General features: G+C 32.9%; 2 protein-coding genes across 2 annotated transcripts; both read left to right on the forward strand.

Moving 5' to 3' along the window:
- The first annotated feature begins 8,482 nt into the window (after positions 1 to 8,482).
- On the forward strand, positions 8,483 to 13,262 carry LOC107861971 (zinc finger BED domain-containing protein DAYSLEEPER). The gene is made up of 2 exons (XM_016707393.2): positions 8,483 to 8,845; positions 11,058 to 13,262. The coding sequence occupies exon 2, from the start codon at positions 11,067 to 11,069 to the stop codon at positions 13,098 to 13,100; it is 2,034 nt and encodes a 677-aa protein (XP_016562879.2). The 5' UTR covers positions 8,483 to 8,845; positions 11,058 to 11,066; the 3' UTR covers positions 13,101 to 13,262.
- Positions 13,263 to 13,553: 291 nt separating this feature from the next.
- LOC107861970 (putative pentatricopeptide repeat-containing protein At3g15930) lies at positions 13,554 to 15,757 on the forward strand. The gene has a single exon (XM_016707392.2). It carries the CDS (start codon positions 13,554 to 13,556, stop codon positions 15,750 to 15,752), a length of 2,199 nt encoding a protein of 732 aa, XP_016562878.2. The 3' UTR covers positions 15,753 to 15,757.
- The last annotated feature ends 1,941 nt before the right edge of the window (positions 15,758 to 17,698 follow it).

Raw genomic sequence — 17,698 nt, forward strand, 5'->3', positions numbered from 1 at the left:
CCTGGAAATTAGTTTTGACTGTTTTGATTAATAAATACAAAAATATTCTGGAGAAAATACAAAAATATTTTTCTGGAAAATAAGTTGTTTTCTTACTTATTTTCTTATGTTTGATTGGTGTATTGAAAATATTATTTAGTGCTTAGTTGGTGAATGAAAAAATATTTTAGTGTTTAGTTAAAGAATAAAAATATATTTTAAGAGATTAGGGGTTTGAGTTTTGGGTTAGGAGATGAGGAAAGAAAAAAAATTGAAATAGTATTTTTGAATGGAGGTGGTACGTAGTGGGGATCGGGGTAGGGGAGTGAAGGTGGGTAAAGAAAAATTTAAATTTTTTCATAAAATAAATTTAAAAAAAATTGTAAGGGGGGTAGGGGGTGGTCGGGTTAAGGGTAAGAAAAAGTTTGAAATCTTTTAAAAAATATTTTTTTTGAAAGGAGTGGTGGGTGGGAGTAGGGGCTTGGGTTTTGGGTAGGGGGATAAGGTAAGAGAAAAATTGAAATAATTTTTTTTGGATGGAGGTGGTAGGGGGTGGGGTGGGGGTAAGGGATTGGGAGTCGGAGTATGGATGAGTGATTTTGAGAGTTGTATAAAATATTTTAACTCGAGTGAGGTTGAAGGAGAGTTTTAGAAAAAGTTTTCTTTACTTTTTGAAGGAAAGTTATTTTCCTTAAATTTGAGGAAAATGAGTTTATTTGAAAAATATTTTCCAAAATTTTTAAGCCAACCAAGCATGAAATGTTTTCCTTCATACCAAACACACCCTCGGTCTAATATTATTTCGCGTATTTATCTTTGGCATGGTCTACCCTTGTACTTATTTCCCGTTTATAATATGGACACTTCTACTTATTTATTTGTTATCTGAACTCTCCAACCCATCGAAATATAAGATTTTAAACTTTTTGATTATGTGTGTGGCTCACTCTCCCTAAAAAAAAAATTCACGTCATATCCCCGTTACATAAATTACTGACAAGTCATAATATCTTCATTGATTAATTTTTAAAATTACTAATCAATAATATTAAATAAAAATAAAATAATAAATTAAAAAAATATTTTTAAAATAAAATTCATCTCCATCATTATTTAAAAATAACAATTTATATCATATCGATAAAAATTAATTAGTTTATAATATAAATCAGAATTTATATATCGTAAAATTATGATTCAAAATCATAACAACTCGTAATTTGTATTACAAAATCAAAAACTTCAACAACCAAGGTGAGATTTTGACTTGAAATTTAGCTATATATCATATAAAAAAGACATAGAGTCACTGCTGAACTTATCCGAGTTTTGTAAAAAGACACTTAAACTATGTGGGCGTCCTATATTTTTTATCCATATCATACAATCAAAAACTTCAACAACAAAAAAAATCACCCCTACCATTATTTTAAAAAATTCATCTCTACCATTAAAAATAAAATAATAAATTAAAAAAATAAAAATAAAATTCATCTCCACCAAAATTTAAAAATAAAAATAACAATTTATTTATATTGATATAATTTAATTATTTATAATATAAATTAAAATTTATATATTATAAAATTTGAGGGGATAGAGGGATTGGCGGATGGGGTTGGGGGACGGAGGAGGGTGGTGGACGGTGTGGGCGGATGGAGGAGGGTGTTGGATAGGTTGGAGAGGGGGAGGGTGGTGAATGGGTGGAGGGACTGGTTGATTGGGGTAAGGGGGTCGCTGATATGATGGTAGTGGTGGTGGTGTGTAGGGTGGGGGGATGGGGACAGGTGGGCGGAAGGGAAAAGGTTCGTTGGTATGGTGATGGTGATGTTGCATGGAGGTGGGGGACGGGGACGACTGGAAAGGAAGGGGCAGGTTGGCTGCTGCGTGAGGGGGGATGGGGGATGGGGGGATGGGGTGGGAGAGGGGGACGGAGGAGGGTGGTGGATGGGGGGAGGGGAAGGGGAGGTGGTGTTTTTTTAAAAAAATAAATAATTCATTTTTTAAAAGTTTATTATTTTTTAATTTTTAAAGGCAAAATGATCTTCTGGACCCTTGTGCTATGTGTCAGTTTTGTAAGTTGGACATTTATACTTACATGTTTGTCATCTGGACCCTTGAACCCACTAAAAAGTAACATTTTAAACACTTTTTGGGTGAGTGTAATACACTCTCGCCACATCAGCTGCCACGTCAATTATCACATCTTCCACGTCATTTTTATATAAAAAAATTAAATATTAAATATTAAAATAAATAATTAAATAAATAAATAAACAACCCCCTTTCCTCTCTCTTCCCCTTTTTCTTTCTTTCCTGTTCTTTCTTGACTGCCTTCTTTCTTTCTCAATTTCTTCTTCTTTCTTTTCTTTTCCTTTATCATCTTCTTATTCTTCTTGCTCTACGAAAAATTTAAAAAGTATGAAAAGAAAGAATTTTTGTGATTTGGGTAATTCAAGAAACTTGATTTTTTATGCTTTCTTTAGACTTTTTGTGATTTGGGTAATTCAAAAAAGTTTGAAATTCAATGTAAAAACTCAATGTTTATGGATTTTTTGTGATTTGGGTAATTCAAGAAAATTGAAAATTCTTGAAATTCAAAGTAGAGATTCAATTTTTATTTTTCTTGGGATTTCTTGTGATTTGGGTAATTCAAGAATGTTGGAATTCTTGAAATTTAATGTGAATATTTTTGTGAATTGGTTAAAATTCAATGTTGGAAATTCTTGAATTTTTTGTGAATTGGTTGAATGAAAGTTTCTTTGTTGTTGGGGAACTAGTGGGGCAGCGGGGGAAAGGGGTTGGGGGCTGGGATGGGGGAGAGGGGCTTGGGGAAGAATGCTGGGAAAATGGTGGGGGGCAGTAGGGGAGAAGGCGGGGTTTGGGGGAATAGGGGGTGCTAGACGAAAGCTGGGGTGGGGTGGGTGGGGAGGGGCTGAACGGGGGGGGGGGGAGTTTTATTTTTTATTTATTATTTTTAAATTTAAAAAGATGGAGGGAAAAAATACTTTTTTAAAAAAATAATAATATTATTTTAATTTTTAAAAAAATATTTTAATATAAAATTGGACAAAAATGAGCCAACTCGCACTCCAGGTGAGTGACTACACTCTCCAAGTCCCAGTCAGCATTTTAATGTCACATAGACAAAGTTTACGGTCAAAAAGTTTGAAATATTGTTTTTTAGTGGGTTCAGGGGTCCAGATGACAAACATGTAAGTAGAAGTATTAAACTTATAAAACCGGCATAGTACAGGGGTCCAGAAGGTCATTTTGTCATTTTAAAAATATTTTAAAATGAAAAATACTGATTCACTCGCTTAAAAAATGCGTGCTCACTCACGTTTTTTCAACTCAATAATTTAATGCCATGCGTTTTTTTCAATTCAACAATTTAATACCATATATGCGTAAAAAGGGTCTAAAATCTTGTATTTTGACGGGTTGAAGGGTTCAGATGACAAATGGCTAAGTATAAGTATTCATTTTACAAACAAGAATAGGTACAAGGGTCCAATAGATCATTTCGCCTTTATCTTTTACCACACTGTTATGGAGAAGTTATAAATTGACTAATATGTTCCTATTAAATTCACATTAAATATTGTGATAATCTATTTGAGTTAATTACTTTCATTAGATTACTAAAGATAAAGTTGAAAAAAAAATATTCAATTATTTCTTGATTTTTAAACATGTCAACTATTTTAAGACAATTTCGTTTGATAAGCATATCAAATAACATGAGATGAAGGGAGAATTTCACTTTTCACGTTTGAACTTAACATCCATTAAGAAACAATGATTGACATAACAATTGAAAAAAAATATGATTGAATTTTCTTCACATATTAAAAGTGACAAGCAGAAGGATAATCTTGAATAACTGATAAATTTTTTATCGTGTGATTAAAAAGTTACAGATTCAAATCTTACAATCAATCCTTTTGCGTAAAAATTCTTTAGACACCAGACTGCCATTTTTATTAAAAGTGATAAGCAAAAAGGAAATTATATTTTTAAAATATTGGACAACTAAAAGTGAACAAAATGAATAATAACTAGTAATAATATTAATGAAACAGAAAGTGTTGGGATGAAAAAAAGAAATGGTATTAAAAATAATAGCACAATAGGAGAAATTACACCCTGGGTGTGTTTGGTATGATGGAAAATGTTTTATGAAAAAATATTTTTCTGTTTTTCCTTATTTGGTTGTAATATAACTTTGGAAAAATATTTTTTAAAGAAACTCATTTTTCTACATTTGAAAGAAAATGACTTCCTTCATGGGTAAGGGAAGTCATTTTCTATAAAATATTGAGATGTGACTTATGGAAACTTGGAACCAAAATAAACCAAAATATGAATAAAGAGATCAAAATATGTCATCTATTTAATAAATTATCAAAATTGGTTAAACGTAATAATTTATTGTATTTTATACCTTTTGTTAATGATTTTGATAACGGATGTATACAGTAAAAAAATTTTAGTAAAACGTAGTAATAATTTATTACGTTTTATAATTTTTTTTGTAAAACGTAATAATTTATTACGTTTACATGATTTGAAATAAAGAGGTGATGTGATAGTACACTGAGTTTTTTTTTTAAATATATAAATTAAAACTTTATAAATTTTTTAAATTTTATAAATTAAAACTTTTTGTTACTACAATTTATAAATTATAACTTTTTATTACATTTTTTACCATTTTTCTGAAAGTTGTTTCGTTTTGTCAAATCAAGTACCACCTAACGCACTTTTTTTTTTTATTTTTCTTTCATAAATCATATTAAGAAGTTACTTTTTAATAAATAAAAAAAACATAATTATAAATTTATTTTATTAATACGTAATAAAAAATTACATTAGTTTCTAAATTTGGTCAGATGAGTGTATAATTGTTGATGTCACATCTCATACAAATTGATCGAATAATTAAAAATGTGTAGTTAAATATTATGTTTTAAAAAATATATTATATTTTTAATTAGAGGGTCACACGCTAATGAAAAGTTAAAATTTAGGTAGAAAAAATATATTTTATATTCACCAACCAAACACCATAAAATATTTTTCACTCAACAACCAAACATAAGAAAATAAGTAAAACACCAACTTATTTTCTATACAAATATTTTCTAGGAAAATATTCTGCATGAAAAATATTTTTCATCATACCAAACACACCCTCTATGTTATATTCATGTCACATAGATCAAATACTTTTATCCAAGGTTGGCATTTGACACATTGTATATAGTACTTTCCCTGGGTTTAATGTTACATGACAAAATTGTATAATATTATATTAAATTACGTGTCAGAATATTTCGTGTCAGAATATTTTTTATTTGCTTGTATGATTTTTGAGTTCCTTTGGGGCATCCGCTACAAAAAAGTTGTATATTTCTGAAAATTTGGCTTATTAATTTCTACTATGCATGATCATGCATTATGTGTCGGGGTTTGAATTGGAATATCAAATTAGGGTCGAGACTCGAATTTAGAGCCAGGTCTTCAGTTGGTTTGTCGGAAATGGAGTCTCGAATCAGGGTCATAATCGAGATTGGTCCCTGGTCGGGACCTCAAGTTAGGTTACGGTCGAGTTGAATCCTTGATCGTGACATAATCTATTATTGAGTCCTATGCTCGTTAAATTTTTTAATACAAATACATGATTTGAGCGAAAGCTACTACGATTTAAAAGCCCCATTCAATACCCCAAATTCATCCATAATGTTACGCATTAACGTGGTAAATATCTTCTCTACCTTTACAAGGGTAAAACAAAACAACCTACACATAAATCTTTCAAGTCACTGCTAATGAAATTATATCGAAGTCCTTGTACTCTCTCTGTTGATCTTGCTTGTCGAATATATAGAAAAATAGGTGTCTAACTTTACTTTTCTAGTTTAAAAAATCAAGAGATAATTTATCACTTTGTGTCTATTTTATCCTTGCTATTAAATACTATTCATTTTCAATATTTAGATAATTTATACTTTTTTTTGTCTCATTTTATGTGGTACTTTTTTCTCTTTAGTGCTAAAATGAATGTCAATTAAAAACAATTTAGCTTTAAAATTTTCTTTCTACACTTAATGAAATAATTTAGATGATAATTTTCAAATTTTTTTTCTTCTTAAATTTCGTATCAAGTTAAAATACAAATGCGAATGAGCGAATAATTAATATATTGATATAGAAAAAATTATGTATCTTTTAAAAAATATGCTAAGTTAAATATCTATATCTATAATATATTAAAAGTGTGAAAACCCTTAAAAAAATAATTTGAACTTTTTGCCCTTTATTAAAAAATTGTCATTTAGACAAAAAGGGCTTTTTACTATTTATCTAATAAATTTTAAGACTTCAAACCCAACTAAAATTGGATTCTCCCCCCCACCCCACCCTTCTCTTTTTTAGGACTACGTGTATATATATATATTAAAAAAATGAACTCTATTTTGTATTAAATAAAAGGAAGCAAAAGTCTATCAAAAATTTAAAAGGGTTAAAAAAAATCACTCTTATTTGTGTTAGTTTAGTTTATTTGGAATTTAAAATATTAGTTTAGTTTATTTGGAATTTAAAATATTCTATTATTGATAAATAATTAATGAAAAAGGTAAAAATCAATCATATTTATATAATTTCTTTATTGAAGAAAAAAGTTTTGAACTTCTACAAATTGAGAATTCTTTTAGAAAAATACAATAATATCTAATATGGAACATGATATATTTATTTTTGTTCTTAAATGATTTTTTATTATTTGATTTGAATTTTCTTCTTTTTTGGTCGCCAAGATACTGTTATTTTTCACAATATATTCAGATACACAGAAATCTATATAGCAAAACAACAATTTCAACTGGAGTTCAAGTATAAATAAGAACACAATGAAATATCAAATACCCTCAACACAAGATTAAAATGACATTTTCAAGAGGTGTATTTATTTTTTCAGAAAAATAAAGATGAAACAAAAATGTTTAAGGCCAAGTCGTCCGAATTCACGGACTTTACTTAAGGAATAATTCCCCTCACTGTACCCGAGGTTATGGAATCTTCCTCCCAGGATAAAATGGCCTTCAATCCGATTATAACGGTACCTCAAATAGGCAGATTCTTCGAATGCACTCAACGATTTGAATGATCATACACAGAGTTTTTGTTAAGACAAGAAGAAGTTTGTAATTTGAAATTTTTTCTATTACAAAACCTCTGGATAAAATCAGGTTTTTATAACCAAGAGATGCCTCTTCTGAAAATAGACAATGGTCCATCTTAGAGGTGTGATGTTTCTGAAAATGCATGTCTGCTTACCCAAAACAGTGCAGTATTTTGCTAAAACAGTGCACTAGTTCGAAACAATGCATCACTTCATTAAAGAGTTGCATCTGTTCGAACCAACGTATTAGTTCAGGAAACATTATTTCGAAAATCTGCACTAGTTCAGAAACAGAAACACAGAAGCAGTGCATCAGTTCGCAAGATAGTGCAACGATTTGTTGAAACAGTGACACCAGTTCACTTCGAATATTGCATCCGTTATTATTGCATGCATGTATATTTAAATGGAGTTTCACAACACTTTTCGGATTGAATTTATTTATTTTATTTCTGTCAAATAAAATTTGTCCAAAAATATAGATCTCATCGATTGATCATTTGACAACGAAGCCGGAGCCGAGCGAGCGACGACAACGACGGCGTGAGACATCTATTATTTCTTGGCTCACTTGCCATGTGGAGTAAGTATTCATTAATATACACTCTCAAGTTCTCTTCTTCCACCAATATGGGAGAAAGTGTAAACTTGCCAATTTGGGAGTACACTTTCCATTTTAGTGTCTCCTTCCCTCCACCCTTTTACTCTCCAATTTTTCATTCACACTTCTTTCATCGACTATGAACCCAACAAATACGTCAAAGAAATATATTTTTGTAATATTTAATTTATTTAGATGCATTGATTTCGTAGTTTTTTTTTTCTTTTCAATTTTGTATCTTGAAGATGAATGATGATTATGATGATATAGATAATTAATGATCAAAATTTTGAGTCATATAAAATATTATGATTATTTTTTCTTTCTAAAACACCAACCGTAATTTAAGGGGTTGTCAATATATTTTACACCTATCTTATTTGTATTTTTGATATTTACAACTACTATATATCTAATTAAATAAATTCTCTTATTATTTAAATAAATATCGTATTTAGTGTAGCGTTTAAATTTATTATAGTGAGGTACGCGCGAGTAACCGACACCTAAACTAATAAATGTAAATAAAGATGGACTAAGATTACACGCATGGTCAGTCCTAAATTATTTGGTCAATTTTTTTTTCTCTCCAATTTTTGTTCAAAAACAATAGTGAAAAAAGTAATTGCACTTACACATTTTCTTTAAATAGCATACACACAGAAGGACTCTTTGTCAAGATAAACAATACTAGTATATTATAAAGCACCCCGTAAAAGAAAAAAAAAATAGTGGAACCCAACAAATAAAGGATTCTGATTGGTTGAAACCTAGAGGGTCTACGTCAGGGGCGGCGTAATACATGAAAAAAAGGGGAGCCTATATATAATGGACCCTAAACCCTCAAAAAGGTCCAACAACCCATTCACTGTTCACAGGCCGCAAAGTCCATTAGGGTTTTGAGCTTTGAACCTCAGAGCTTTCCAAGCCCATCTTCATCTTCTCCCTCCACAAAATTTTCTTGAATTTACGATTTAATAAAAATAAATAAATCATAAAAACGATAAACCCTAAACCCCTGCTTCGTACATACTCTGGTTTTCGATTCACCGTTCCTTTTCCAAGTTGTTCATAAAGTAAGTCTTTTTTGTTGTTGAATTTGTTGCTCTTGTTTATGTATAAGTTTTTTTTTTTTTTTTTTGTAATAGCGGTTCTGTGTGGGCTACTTTATGAGCAGCTCGACTAATTACACGGATACGTGCCTTTGCCTTTTATTTATTTATTCATTAGAATATATTTTTTTCTACATTCTGATCGTTTTTCTATGCATTCCGATCGTTTGGGAGTTTACTTTTTGTGCTTATTGTTGTTGTTGTTGAATTAGTTGCTCTTGTTTATGTATCTGTTGTTTATCCCATTTTTATACGTATTATGTAAATCATTTGAAAGTAACAAGCTTTTTTTCTTTTATTTGATAACTGTTGTGTATGGGGTACAGTTTTTCTCTGCATTCCGATTGTTTTGGAGTTTACTTTTTGTATTTATTTTTGTTGTTGTTGAATTAGTTGCTCTTGTTTATGTATCTGTTGTTTATCCGATTTTAATGTGTATATCATTTGAAAGTTGCAAGCTTTTTTTCTTTTATTTGTTGATAACTGTTGTGTGTGGGGCGCCAGTGTACCTCGACTAATTCCATGAGATACCTGCTCCTGTCTTTATTTATTCATTCATTCGAATATGTGCTTTGTCTACATTTCGATCGTTTTGGAGTTCACTTTTTTGTATTTATTGTTGTTGTTGTTGTCGAATTAATTGCACCTGTTTGTTTATATATCTGTTGTTTATCTGTTTTTTAATGTGTATCATTTGAAAGTTACAAGCTTTTCTAATCTTTACTTATGTATTCATTCGAATTTAATTTTTCTCTACATTCGGATTGTTTTGGAGTTTACTTTTTGTATGTACTTTTGAATTCCTTGTTAATCTTTTTAATTGTTGTATGATCCTGAATAAACACAATGTAAATAGGGGAATAAGTATTCGAGAATAGAAGAGTGTATATCAACTAGCGAACTAGAATGAATTAGGCTGGGGAAAAAGAAGTATGCTTTCTTTATGTGTATTTCATTTGAAAGTTACAAAATTTTCCTGTCTTTATTTATTCATTCATTCGAATTTGTTTTTATCTCTACGTTCTAATTGTTTTGGAGTTCACGTTTTGTTTTGTTTCTGAATTTCCTGTTAACTTTTTCCCCGGGAAGCGTGTTCTGTGATCCTGAAAAACCATGGTGTGAATTGGGAATGGTTACTCCACTAAGCCATAGGGGAAAAAAGAAATGTGCTTTCTTGATATGTTCTAGTTCCCTTTTTAAAAAAAATGGCGTCTTTTCGTGTGACTGCGAGTTCTTGGATTGGAATTAAGAAAGTTTGTAGCCAGAAGAATGTTCCAATATCTCTTTTGTTTTCCAAACATATTGTAGTAGGATTTTAACTCTTCTTAGGGATTTAGATTAATTTTTCTCATGTACTTGGAAAACTTTTTTGATGGGTTAGGGAGTAGGATGAAGCTCATTGGAAATAAGTCAATGGCCACAGCGTCCATGTAGGGGGTGTAGTTTTGAGAATTTCTAAATACAATTCTATTGGAAAAGAGCCTGTAGATCCTGTTATAGACAATGCTGGCTCAGCCTTACTTTTAATCATCTCTATTTTATGGCACCTTGTTGAATCTGCCTGGTAATTAACTAGCTTATTATATTAGTAATAAATCATTGTTGGATAAATTTCTAATCACCATGTTTCATCCATCCATTTTCATTAATGTTCATTGCTTATGCCTGAGAAAAACTTATCTAAGCCCTTAAGACATATTGCATCCTTGCTGTGTTGGTTCATTTATTTTATTGAATTTAATACTGTTGTATTGTTTATGCCTGAGAAAAACTTATCTAAGCCCTTAAGACATATTGCATCCTTGCTGTGTTGGTTCATTTATTTTATTGAATTTAATACTGTTGTGTTGTTTATGCCTGAGAAAGACTTGCTTATATTGAAGTGTTGCTTCATTTGTTCATGTATTCTAACACATTTGTATGGCCCGAAACATTTTGAACTTTTTACCTTACTTCTATATTATCCTCGTATAACTGGTAGAATAATGTACAGCAGAAACTGAAAGAGAAGGCATCTAACACGTTTTTCTATATAAACTAGATGTACAGTTCAATGAAAAATTGCAACTAATTTGGGTATCTATGACAATACATGGATGTCATTGAATGATGAACTTATTTTAACTGATGATAAAGTATCTTCATAGATCTTTTGTTTGTTTTGCTTTGCTGGCAGGGTATTACTATGGATGTCCTAACTAGTCATAATGAGATAGTTGATTCAGAGGCACTACCGAATAAGCGTAGGCGCAAGAAGTCCATAGTTTGGGAACATTTCACAATCGAAACAATTGATGCGGATTGTACCAGGGCCTGTTGTAAGCAGTGCAAGAAGTCATTTGCCTATATTACTGGTTCAAAGTTAGCAGGCACCAGCCACCTCAAGCGGCATATTGCCTTGGGTATTTGCCCAGTGAATCGGACCAACCAGGATAAGACTCAATTAACCCCATTTAACTCTGCTACGCGAACTAATGGTTCTGCTAGTTCTACTGCTAAATCAAGAAAGCGGTATAGAGCTACTCCAGGACCAACAAGTATCCCATTTGATCAAGCCCGTTGCTGTTATGATATTGCAAAGATGATAATTCAGCATGACTATCCACTTGATATGGTGGAACACTCTGGATTTAATAAGTTTGTGCGAAATCTTCAGCCTTTGTTTAGTTCAATGAGTGTCGATACCATCCAAGAGCACATTTTTAACATTTATGTCAGAGAAAAGCAAAACCTTTTGAACATTATTGGTGCAATTCCTGGACGTGTTCACCTGACACTCGATTTGAGAACTTCAGATCAAAACATAGGCTATGTCTTCCTAACAGGATACTTTGTTGATTGTGATTGGAAATTGCAGTGCCGACTTCTCAATGTTATCATGGTACCTTTTCTTGATTCAGAGGTTGCCTTCAATCATGCTGTTGCCGCATGTTTGACAGATTGGTGTTTAGAGACGAAGCTATTCACGCTCACTCTTGATCAATCCATTGCCAATGTCAATGTTAGAAAAAACCTGAGACATCTACTGTCGATCAAGGGAGTACATATTCTCAATGGTCAGCTAATAATTGGTAGTTGTTGTGCTCGTGTTCTGAGCCATCTCGCACAGGCTGCATTAGATTCCATTAGACCAGTCGTTGAGAAAGTCCGCCAAAGTGTTAAGTTCGTGAAAACTGCAGATGCCCATGAAGAAAAGTTTCTTGAGCTCAAGAAACAACTTCAAGTTCCCAGTATAAAAGAGCTCATTGTGGATGACCAAACAAAATGGGATACCACATATCAAATGCTGCTGATCGCTTCTGAGCTGAAAGAAGTATTTTCTTGCTTGGATACTTCTGATCCTGATTATAAGTTGACACCTACAATGGATGAGTGGAAACAGGTTGACATCCTCTGTGGATACCTGAAGCTTTTCTTTGATGCAGCCAACATCTTAACTTCCCCCACATACTCAACAGCCGATGTGTTATTTCATGAAGTGTGGAAAATTCAGCTTGACCTGATGCAGGCAGCCTGTAGTGAGGATCATTTCGTAAGAAATTTGACGAAACCATTGCAGGAGAAGTTTGACAAATACTGGAATGATTGCAACCTGGTCTTAGCAGCTGCTGTTGTTATGGATCCTAGGTTCAAGATGAAGTTAGTCGAGTTCAGTTTTATTAAGATCTACGGTGAAGAAGCAGCTGGAAATTGGATCAAGATTGTCGATGAGGGAGTGCACGAAGTTTTTTGTGATTACATCGTGCAGTCACTTCCTCCGGCTCCGGCTAATTTTGTGGATGAAAATGACAATTTTGTAATAAAATCAGAATTCTGTCAGGAAGATAGTTTACTTTCTAATGGTGATACATTTGCAGATTTTGATGTCTATCTCCATGACATTATGAACAATCAGCAGATGAAAACGGAAATAGATCAGTATCTTGAAGAACCTCTCATGCCTCGCTCACAGGATTTTGATGTTTTGGGTTGGTGGAGAATAAACAGATGCCAGTACCCTACACTCTCCAAAATGGCATCTGATATTTTATCCATCCCAGTCTGCACTGTCGCTCCAGATTCTGTGTTTGACACTGCACCGCGAGATTTGAATAAACACCGGAGTTCATTGAGACCAGTAGCTATTGAGGCTCTCAGTTGTGCTAAGGATTGGCTTCAATATGAATCTTGGGAGAACCCATATGGAATCGAAGCAGCAACAGTTAAAATGGAGTTTTAGATTTCTTAGTAAAGATTTTTTTTGGTGTAGTTGCTTCTTAATTTTCTTTTGATCTCCCCTTTATAGCAACAGTTTTGTGCACACAAAGGCGTATAGGTCAATTATATTCATATTCTTTAACCAAACTTCATTAAAAAAGAAAATTGACTCTTTTTTCACCAATGTCTCTTGCGTTGCCTTTCGATAAAAGTACGTTTGCATGAAAGCTATTGACATTCCCAAGTTTCCACATATTCTCTAAAAGATAATTTTCTTTGTACTAAACAAACACCAATTATCTTCAGTCATATTATTATTGAGTGACCAGTTGTATAATCATCTGGAGTATAAGTTAAAAGCAACAAGTGAAAATGTCCAGCTAGTAACAATCTTGGACTAACTGATTTAGGAACGACATTACTGTCGTTACATATAAAAATGTCGTTAGCCACTTGAAATTCGTTAGACCTTTCCATGTTCAAACATAAAGCTACTGTTACTTTCCCTTTCTTAAAAGCTTCACTATGTCCAAATCCAAGCCAACTTTTCCACCTTGCTCATCTACACAGTCTCATAGAAAGTTGCAAATCCATGAACCAACTTAAGCAAATTCACTCAGTAATAGTCCAAAATGGCCTTATTTTTGACCCCAAACTCTGCACCAAGATCATAGCTTTTTGTTCTGGTAATGAATCAGGTGAGATGAGATATGCTCGTTCTGTATTTGATATAATGCCTGAACGAGGAGTCTTCGTTTGGAATACGATGATCAGGGGTTATTCAAGGGAGAATAGTCCTCAAAGTGGAGTGTCATTTTACAGAGAGATGTTAAAGAACAATGTACGTCCGGATAGTTATACGTTTCCCTTCTTGCTCAAGGGCTTTACTCGTGAAGTGTCGTCGAAATTGGGGAGAGAAATGCATGCTCATATATGTAAATTCGGGTTTGAGTTAAATGAGTTTGTTCGGCATGGTTTGATTCATGTGTATTGTTTGTGTGGACAAGTTGATATGGCTCGTGGGGTTTTTGATTTGAGTGGTAAAAGTGATGTACTTATTTGGAATGTTATGATTTCTGGGTACAACAGGAGCAAGCGATTCGGAGAGTCAAGAAGACTTTTTTATGCGATGGAGGAGAGGAAATTGCAGCCTACTTTGGTGACTCTTGTCTCGGTTATATCAGCTCTCTCGCAGCTTAAGGATTTAGATACTGGCTATCGAGTTCATCAATATGTTAAGGACGGTAAGGTACAGTCTAATTTGGTGTTGGACAATGCTTTAGTAGACCTGTATGCGGGTTCTCGAAAGATGGATGTTGCACTTGGCCTATTTCAGAGCATGAAGCATAAAGATGTTATATCATGGACCACCATTGTTAAAGGTTTCGTTAATGTTGGACAAGTTGACGTGGCTCGGAAATATTTTGATCAGATGTCAGAGAGGGATAACATTTCTTGGACAGCAATGATTGATGGATATGTCAAAGAAAACCGATTTAAAGATGTGTTAATGCTCTTCCGCGAAATGCAAGCAGCAAAGATACGACCAGATGAGTTCACTATGGTTAGTATCCTTACCACCTGTGCACATCTTGGGGCTCTCGAACTTGGAGAGTGGATTAAGGCTTACATTGACAATCACAAGATTAAGGTTGACATACATTTGGCTAATGCTGTCATAGACATGTACTTTAAGTGTGGGAATGTGGAGAAGGCATTGATGATGTTTTCTACAATGCCTTGTAGGGATAAATTCACGTGGACGGCCATGATTATCGGTCTTGCAACTAATGGGCATGAAAGAGAAGCTCTAGATATGTTTTTTGAGATGCTGAGAGCTTCAGAAACACCTGATGATGTGACTTACATTGGTGTGCTTAGTGCTTGTACTCATATGGGTATGGTAGACGAAGGAAAAAACTTTTTTGATAGCATGACCTCTCAGCATGGCATTCAACCTAATGTTATACATTATGGCTGTATGGTTGATCTTCTTGGTCGAGCAGGGCGCTTGGAGGAAGCTTATGAGGTTATAAAGAACATGCCAGTGAAACCAAATTCAATTGTTTGGGGAGCTCTTCTTGGTGCTTGCAGAGTTCACAAGGATGTTCAAACGGCTGAAATTGCAGCTCAGCAACTTCTTCAGCTAGAGCCTGGAAATGGGGCCGTCTATGTTCTCTTGTGTAATATATATGCAGCTTGCAAAAAATGGGAAAACTTGCACGAAACGAGAAGAATAATGACAGATCATGGAATCAAGAAGACGCCAGGTTGTAGTCTGATAGAGATGCATGGAATTGTTCATGAATTCGTTGCAGGGGATAAGTCTCATCCTCAATCTAAAAGCATATATTCGAAGTTGTTCGAGTTGATTGAAGAATTAAAGTTTGCAGGCTACGTTCCTGATACATCAGAGGTTTCTCTCGACATAGGAGAAGAGGAGAAAGAGAACTCCCTTCATCGACACAGTGAGAAGTTGGCGATTGCATTTGCTCTAATCAATACCCAACCTGGATCTACTATTAGGATAGTGAAAAACCTTAGAATATGTACAGATTGCCACCATGTAGCAAAGTTAATATCAAAACTTTACAATAGGAAACTAATTATTAGAGATAGGACCAGGTTCCACCATTTTGTACAAGGTTCATGCTCTTGTAAAGATTATTGGTGATCTTCTATCATTTTTGTTTAAAATTTTTCTGGATAAGAAAAGCCTCCCCTAGCTAGTTAGAATCTCAATGTTTTCTAATGCTATTCTATTTTCAGTTCAAGAACTTTTATCATTTCTCCAAATAATACATACTCCGTCCGTTTCATTTTATGTGATACGACCATGAAGTTTATGAATGAAAATAAAACTTTTGAAACTTGTAGTAATATAATACGTACATGACATTTTTGCGACTATAAAAGTTTGTTATTAAACGTAAGATTAAAAGGTTATTTCAAAGTGACATGGTTTATGGCTACTATAGGTGTTTAAAATGAACACCGTCCACTTATGGTGTCAAAATGAAAGATCATGCCAAATTGTGGTGTCCGTCGATGTGTTTGGCCTTTTTTTTGTCAAATTAACAGTTTTTCCACTTAAGGTCCGGTGTGTATCTGTCCGGGAGGTGCTCAGTTATCTAGTGCAGTACAAACAATAGTTGTCCACTGTTGATCTGATACAACTTAAATAACAGTAAATAATAAAGATAATTTTATTATATCACCCTTTAAATTTAATGCTTTGAAAAATACATTAGATAATGAATAGTATTTAATATCAAAGAGTAAAACGGGCACAAATGGACAAATTATCCATTGATTTTTCAAGCTAGACAAGTATAAGTCAATTCTTGAAATTGTCGTTCAATTTGTAGAAGTATCCCGCTAAAGTAACTTTTGAATTATAATTCAATAGTTCAATGATCATATTGATCAAAAAAATTTAAAAGTTACTCTAATAAGATATTTTTATAAGTTTGGTGATAATATTTTGTTTAAAAAAATTCAAAAGTTACTGTAGTGGATGCTTCTAAAAGTTGAATGTCCGTTTAAGGAATTGACTTAAACTATCAAAATAAAAAAAGAAGTGACAATAGTTACTATAAGTATACGAAAGAACCCTTTTTTTCGAATTCCTATGATGCAATTGGGGCTTATCGGCATAAACGAATCAATTTAGATAGTCACAAATATTGATAGACATCTATTTTTATCAACATGGATAAATATTGTTGGACGGCAAAAGTACATTATCTGTCATACTATTTGATCCATTTTAACTTGACACACTCTTTTAAAACTTTTAACTAAAAATATATTTTACTAAACTCACCTTATAAATAATACTTTGGAACTCTAAATTAGATAATTTTTTTTGGTTTCCCAAAGTATTCCCATAGCCGGCAGCTGTGAAATTAATCATTTATTTCTCTGTCAGCGCACTAAGCGGTAAGAAACTGACGTGTCATTCTAAAAATAATATGAGGAACACATAATAAAACTCAATTCAAAAATCTATTTTTAGTGTAGATATAAAAGTATTCTACCCAAAAAAAATAAAATAGATATAAAAGTAAAATGAAACAAGGATGCAGTGTACCATTTGCAAGTCCATTTTTAGTAATATTTTAATTCTTCCCAAGAAAAGGGACTCTGTTATTAGTCCTCCCTCCAATGTATTTCTCCTTCATCCCAAAAAAAAAAAAAAAAAGCCAGTCATTTGTATCAATGGCCGCCGTACGCGCTGCCTTGTCGCCACCGCATAGCCACCCGTCTCCCCTTCCTTCTCCGGCGATGTCCATTTTCAAGGCTAGCCTAAATCCTATGATGTAGTCGGTTGTTGATTCCGCCAATTCTGTTGTTATGTCCTTCAAGATGTAAATATACGTTTTAGGTTTCACTATTTCATACTCCTTTCTATTTGCTTTCAATTTTCATTGCTACGTTTTTTTTTTTTTTGGCCTGTTAAAGTAGTAATCCTTGCGAAAAAAGCTTGTTTTCTAAGTTGAACTTGTTGCCTATCAAAATATTAGTATGATCCTATTGCAAAAAGTCCCACATTGGTTATATAGGGAACTGATGCTTTATATAACCTTAGGCTCTCCCACCTTATATGTAGCTTTTTGG

The sequence above is a fragment of the Capsicum annuum genome, chromosome 3 (genome assembly GCF_002878395.1).
Source record: "Capsicum annuum cultivar UCD-10X-F1 chromosome 3, UCD10Xv1.1, whole genome shotgun sequence".
Lineage (NCBI taxonomy): Eukaryota > Viridiplantae > Streptophyta > Magnoliopsida > Solanales > Solanaceae > Capsicum > Capsicum annuum.